General features: G+C 37.2%; 1 protein-coding gene across 6 annotated transcripts in view; it reads right to left on the bottom strand.

Annotated features, from left to right (window-relative positions):
* The window catches only part of Ctr1A (Copper transporter 1A), a 118,315-nt gene that overhangs the window by 20,138 nt on the left and 90,677 nt on the right, over window positions 1-7,500 (bottom strand). For all 6 annotated transcript variants that reach the window (XM_067123766.1, XM_067123769.1, XM_067123765.1 and 3 more), the window contains exons 2-3: window positions 3,575-3,844; window positions 1,903-2,036 (exon numbers count right to left, since the gene is read on the bottom strand). In XM_067123766.1, the coding sequence (XP_066979867.1) occupies window positions 1,903-2,036; window positions 3,575-3,793 (353 nt within the window). In that variant the 5' untranslated portion in view covers window positions 3,794-3,844. The remainder of the gene's footprint in view (window positions 1-1,902; window positions 2,037-3,574; window positions 3,845-7,500) is intronic.

The following is a 7,500-nucleotide window of genomic DNA, read 5'->3' as shown; positions in this document are numbered from 1 at the left end:
ATTATATTATATATATATATATATATATATATATATATATATATATATATATATATATATATATATTACTTTCTAAAGGACCCAAATATCTAATTAAATATTATACAATTTTGAGTTTTCCTTGCTAACCACTGCGTAAACTCAGCCTGCCTAAAAGGTCCCTTTTGGCCTCGGCCAAAGATGATTACCAGGAATGGCTGAATTATATGCAATTTTTTTGCTTCAATAATCTTGTTTAATTGATTCTACCATTCTGTTTCCTTTTCCAAATAAACCAAGTTCACGAAATGACTTCGGGGTTTGTGTAACATTTAGCGCAATTACTGGGATTTTCATTTCATTTCGATGATGGATATGAAAGGGTATACTTTTTAACTTATGCAAAACTATATAAAGCGAATACCGCTTAAACTATCTAATCTATGCAAAATTATATGAAGTAAATACTGCTTAAACTAGCTAATTATATAGAGCAAATACTGCCTGAGCTAGCCAATTTGTAGAAAATTATAAAAAGCAAATACTTCTTTTCATGGTTGAGATGAGGATGAATATACAAAACCAAGTCAAGTCCCTGCTAACTGACGCATTCTCAGGAGACTGCATCTGTGTCAATATGAATGCAGAAAACCTTTTAAATGCATTTTCCAGGACACTTAACCCTTCTACCACAAAGAACAATCATCATCTGTAATCCTGTAAGAACAATCGGGGGGGGGGGGAGTAGGCACAGGCAGTCATAGTTCTGTTAAAAAATTTATGAAATATTGAGACAATTGAGCCTCAGTTGAACAAGATAAAAATCGAAATCGATTAGAGCAAATAACTGCTAAGATAAAAGAAGAGATTGCTACTTATGCTATTTTAAATGCAGGATAAATATTCCTAAAAAATATGTACATCCACCCGCGGAACATCTTTCCTTCTATTTACTAGGAGTTAATAACAACAATTATGTTGGTCGTGTCCTTCCGCTAGTCCTATGGCCATGTATGCTTTTGCAACAGAATAAGTTTCTCTCTAAACAGAGATAGAAGGATGTAATTGTGATCATTGTCTAAGTACAAAAAATTGCGACGACATGGAAAGCAGTACCTTAGGACTGATTAGCCCTTACAGTTAGTATCTGCTGCAGTGGTATAAATAATACAAGGGGCTCACACACATCACACACGCACACACGCACACACACACACACACACACAGAAGGATTTTATGACTCGTAAATTTTGGCTAACAATATCATTTTTCCTTAAAATTTTCCATTATGTAGTAGCAAAATTCAGTTTAGTTTTTCATGGAATGCTGTGTAAAAATATTAAAATATGACGAATGGATACTCACGCACTGTTCTTAATGTATACGTTATTCTTGAGTGGGAGAAGGAATGCATATTCTATTGCAAATTTGTAGTTAATTGTAGCATACAGTTTTTAAGCAAATGATGCTGCAAAGCGCTGGACACCCTACGAAACAATAAAAAAAGAAACTTTAATGAATAAGCCGTGGAAAATATTCAACCGCCGAACGCGACGTCTACCTGACGTGAAAAGTTAAAAACCCTCTCGAAAATGGCGGTAGGGAAGGCTTAACGCCACCAAACTGTCCTGTGTCGCTTTAAAAGATTCCTCTCTCTCTCTCTCTCTCTCTCTCTCTCTCTCTCTCTCTTTGTGTGTGAGCCATTTGAACTAACAGTAAGTTTGTACCATCTATGTCTTGGACAATATACACAACGCAATATGGTTTTGATTGCGAGTTAGAATAATATACTTGAGGTAACCTGGGTGTCGTAGCATAAAACTTAGGCTACGATCAGATCAGTACATTTCAAACCGTTTAGGCTACACGATCACTTTACGATTTGAAATGCTATACTTATTCTGAACGAGTCGGAATACTTACCTCCAATATTTCAATCCTTCATATAGTGTTGCCAGGACGAATATACCAACCATGGACCCAATAAGACCACCTACATCGCTTATTGACCACCAGTCAAATAAAATTACCTCGTTGTACCCAAAGTGGAAGGACATCTGAAATGAGATGGTTAAATTTTGAATTATAATTAGAATGTTAGCCAATAAGCATATTTATATTTATGCTTCTCATTAACAGAACAATACTTCATTCTTACCAAATGTGTGACATGACAGCAAAGAAAAAAAATAAATATATATACAGGGAACGGTAAAAAATGGAAAGGTGACATTTCTTTGTAATATTCACAATGACATTTCTTTGTAATATTCACAAAGTAATAATTGAATTTAATTGAATTGAATATAGAATTTAGGCCAAAGGCCAAGCACTGGGACCTATGAGGCCATTCAGCACTGAAACGGAAATTGAGAGTAAAAGGTCTGAAAGGTGTAACAGGAGGAAAACCCCGCAGTTGCACTGTGAATCAATAATTGTTAGGAGAGGGTTAAGGAAAGTAAGATGGAATGCCTCTGTTACTTCCTTTACGTCCTCTATTAAATTGAAAAAGAAACTTTACATTACTACAGTACAGCATATAACTGGTCCTTTCCCTTCGCAAACATGTTACCGACAATATACGAAGAACAACATTCAATAGCATTTTCTTATCTTTATATACAAATGCTGAAGAACCTACAACACAAAAACGGCTCTATTTTTAATGAATGAATACCTTACTGCATATTTTTTGAAGCAATTTTCCTTATAACAGTAACATAATGATAAATAATTACTGATTATCATTACAGCAGCTACGTTATTTTGACAGCTGGCAGGCTTAGTACCAGTTGTTTACCTAAGCAGTTCTTTAAACTCTATAAAGATATAAAGCCCTCCCAGATCAGAAGTAATTGAAAATGAAAACCAGGAAATCATATAAAGATATAAACTGTGAAGCTGATGTTTGGCAGTGATCGTTGACTACTACACCTAACTCTAAATTTCTTTATACCCATTAATATATCAAATGAAAATGCACAGAAGAATGAATACACAAACTCTAACAAATGAAACAGTAAGACATAGAACAATAAAATCTGCTAAACATGATAAGCAGGAAAAGAAGATTAAGTTATTAAGAGGGGGGTGGGGGGGGGGTAAGATTACGAGATTACTAATGATGGGGGAATCAATGTGCTCGTCATCACTAAACCTGCTTTATCAGTATCCCAAACCACTATACTGATTTATGGATTTAGGCATACATGCCAAGCACTGGGGCAACTAAGGACATTCAGCGCTGAAATGGAAATTGACAGTAAAAGTTTGAAAGGTGTAACTGGAGGAAAACCTCGCAGTTGCACTATGAATCAACTGTTAGGAGAGGGTGGAAAGCAAGATGGAAGAAAGAGAATATGAACGGAGGTACAGTAAAAAGAATGAAAAAAGTTGCAGCTAGGGGCCGAAGGGATGCTGCAAAGACCCTTAAGCAATGCCTACACTGCACCGCATGAGGTGCACTGACGGCACTACCCCTCCCCAACGGGGCAAACCACTACATCAAACAACCCCCGGCCAGATTACCAGCAACTCTACATTCCACACCAAAGAAATTGTTCTATCACTAACAAAGGACGGATCTGCTGCTTACACTCATGCCTCCCATGGAATCATTTCCTGAGCATCCCATGTCGTGCATGTGATGCCCACTCATGCTGGGCATGTTCATGACCTCCATATCACCATGATCTGAATGGTCCGTCATGGGGTCCATTGCTCCATGATTCGAGTGGTCCATCATACCATGACCTGAGTGGTCCATTCCACCATGTCCTGAGTGGTCCATTCCACCGTGGCCTGAGTGGTCCATTTCTTTGATGAGGTTGAAAGCTTAACAGTTGCTACAGCTGATGCACGTTATCTGCAACAGAAAATCATATATGTAAATCAACATAAAACAAGAAAATGTCTTTACATATAACAGTAGGTAGCTACTTGATAGATTATGGATTTGTAAATTGAAGAACATAAACTTCATCAACCTTTACCTGGAATGACCTTGCAAGGTATTATCAACCTTGAATTTGTCGCTCTTTTACCTTCAGCTCTGATACAAAGAGCTCAAGCTACAGTTTACATTTTTTTCTGGATCAATCTGCCCAGTCCTTATTTATTTATTTTTTTTTTAGGACAACTTGACTCTCATCATCTACACGCTACTTGTAACACTGTTGAAAATATTCTAAAATTGACCTGAAATGATCATACAATTCAATACTGCAGCCTTGTTTTGGTGAAATTACTTTTATCTGATAACCTTATTCATTTCCGCAATATGAGTATGACTACATACGGTTTCTGCGTTGCCTTTGCTAGGACTGTTCCTCGCGTTGAGATCAAAATCCCCCTTTCTCTAAAGTGACTGTGTAACACCCTCTGGACCATTTCTTCTCATGTATAATATATCAAAGTCCCAATAACCCCTTTAAAACTAAGGAATTCTATCCTTGCCACTGTTTTCGTAAATACATAAAACCTTTCATTTAAAGAGGTAAGTCCAGTAATCATCGGGAGTTCATTGACACCTTTCCTCCTCCATTCTTCGACAACCTTTCTTTATATTTTGACAAGGGCTTCTAGTTGTCTTTCCACCAGCCTCTTACCTATTTAATCACATAAATTACACAAGAGACATGCATTGCTCAGAGAGAGAGAGAGAGAGAGAGAGAGAGAGAGAGAGAGAGAGAGAGAGAGAGAGAGAGAGAGAGAGAGAGAGAGAGAGAGAGAGAGAGAGAGAGCACGCACTTCTAACTGAAAAACATTTCCCCAAAGCATTCACTGTCTCACCTAAGTTGAAGGATGATTGAACTGTATCATTTATATATGAAAAGAATCAGCAGCAACAACAATAAATAAAAACACACACACACCTGACAGACAGAGCGATTGACTGATTTCTGTAAACTGACAAAAGAAACACTGACCCCGTATATGTCTTTTTGTTTTCAACAGTAAGGACTACAAATTGGAGACATTTCGATAACGTTTTAATTCAAGAAACATTAATTCAACCCATGAATGCTTTACAAACACTTACGCACATTATTATTATTATTATTATTATTATTATTATTATTATTATTATTATTATTATTATTATTATTATTCACAGGATGAACCCTATTATTAACCAGACCACTGAACTGGCTATCAGCTCTCATAGGGCTGGCCCGAAAGATTAGGATGAAATGACAGGTCTAGGCTAGAAGCCTAGCACTGGGACCAAATACTGTGGGTCATTCGGTATGGTGATGAATGACTAAAAACGAAATCAAAAACTCATATGGAACAAGCCCACAGGGACCACTGACTTGAAATTCAAGCTTCCAAAGAATATGGTGTTCCTTAGGATGAAGTAAGAGGAGGTAACCGGAAATAAACTGTATATCAACTTGCAGAGACTGGTAATGATTAAACTTGCATAATTTCAAACCTTTTCAGGAAACGGAGACCGTGAACGAAAATTGCTTTGCATATCTTGCAACTGACGCATTGGCAAGAGGCAAATTGCGACCAATGGGTTCAACATACGTGACTTGTATGTGATAAAAAATGAAAGTCTGACTAGCTGTATGTGAAGTCACTTCGTGTTGGCATTTTGCCACGGCCTACTGTATGTACATTTGCAGGTCCTCCTTGCCACTTGCAGTTCCTGTGTAAGTATGGTACTTCGCAGACACGTCACCTGTAACTGCTACACACAGCCTAATCAGTCAAGCTTAGCAATCGTGGCGTCCTTACTGAAACGACTATAAAGATATTTCCGAGATAAAAGGATAAGATACACAGAGATCTGGTATGGTAAACTGATAATGTCATCGACAGAGAGAGAGAGAGAGAGAGAGAGAGAGAGAGAGAGAGAGAGAGAGAGAGAGAGAGAGAGAGAGAGAGAGAGAGAGAGAACGCAAGCAGTGTTGAAAAGCAATAATCATAACTTGGATAACTACGCTCTTCACTAAACTCTAAAGAAGCTTCTCGTTCCGAACAGGAGACAAAACACCAAAAAGATTTCTACATAAAATCCTTCCAGAGAGAGAGAGAGAGAGAGAGAGAGAGAGAGAGAGAGAGAGAGAGAGAGAGAGAGAGAGAAACAATATCATATTTGTGTCTATATATAGAAATAAAAATCAAGCTCTCCACTCTTATCAACCGCAATATAACCGCTGGTATGGCCCACAGAGTATTGAAAAGTTCGGAAAACAGTAGATAACTACAGTAACATGCGGTTTTCACACGAGGCGGGAATGACGCAACCAGACCTTTGTCCTGTATGTGAGATTCACGCTGGCAACACTCCATCGGAGTTCATATGTACCGAGAGAATGTGACACTCCAATATAATACCCGTACTTGAAAAGGTTTTATGTACGAACGCAAATGAATTTTCGTGTAACTGCGATTATTTTCGTTAGTGAAATTCAAACGTATTTCGCATGATGAATAATTTGTGCCCGAGTTTCAAGTGGACTTCGTGTCCTGTTGTTGTTTTTGATTGAGCTGGCTTTATGTCAGCACGGGATCTTGCTCGTAGAGCAGCCCGTAGATTTCGTGTCCTGAAGCATATTTAACGCATGAAAGTCGAGCTAATTTCGTGCAGTGAATATATACACATGAAAGCTAAGCAATGTCTTGTACTGAAGATTTACATAGGAATGTTAAGCGGATTTCGTGTACTGGAGAATATCTCATTTTAGGAAAGTCGAACGAATTTCCTGTGCCGAGGAATGTTATATACACAAACACATCTATATATATATATATATATATATATATATATATATATATATATATATATATATATATATATATATATATATATATATATATATATATATATATATATATATATAATATATATATATATATAAAGGAATTTTCCTGTACTGGAGATGAATTTTGTATGCAACTTAACGAATCTTCATGTAATTTTCGTGCATAAAAGATGACCTCATGTGTTCGTTACAGAATTACTTCCTTACATAACAAAATTCCAACAAATATCGGTTTACCGAAGATGATATTTTCCGTAACCAACTTTCGACTATCTAAAATTTCAAGCACAAACTCCGAATGAATTTCCTGTTTTTATATTATTTCAAACAACAAAAGCAAAACGAATTTTCACGTGAGTGATATTACACACGAAACCCGGATGCATTTCGTGTGCTTTAGGCGTCTCAAGTATAAGAATTCAAAAGCTTCGTGTGGTTCAAATGCGAAAGAATAGAACAGAATATAGAATTTAGGCCAAAGGCCAAGCGCTGGGACCTATGAGGTCGTTCAGCGCTGAATCTGAAATTGAGAGTAAAGGTCTGAAAGGTGCAACAGGAGGAAAACCTCGCAGTTGCACAATGAATCAATTGTTAGGAGAGGAAGGAAAGTAAGATGGAAGAAATTGAATACAAACGGAGGTACAGTAAACGGAACGAAAAAGGTTGCAGCTAGGGGCCGAAGGAACGCTGCAAACATCCTTCAGTAATGCCTACAGTGCACAACATGAGGTGCACTGACGGCACT

The sequence above is a fragment of the Macrobrachium rosenbergii genome, chromosome 21, assembly GCF_040412425.1.
Source record: "Macrobrachium rosenbergii isolate ZJJX-2024 chromosome 21, ASM4041242v1, whole genome shotgun sequence".
In the NCBI taxonomy this organism is placed as follows: Eukaryota; Metazoa; Arthropoda; class Malacostraca; order Decapoda; family Palaemonidae; genus Macrobrachium; species Macrobrachium rosenbergii.
The sequence above is the reverse complement of the archived record's forward strand: the minus strand, read 5'-3'. Positions and strand labels throughout refer to the sequence as shown.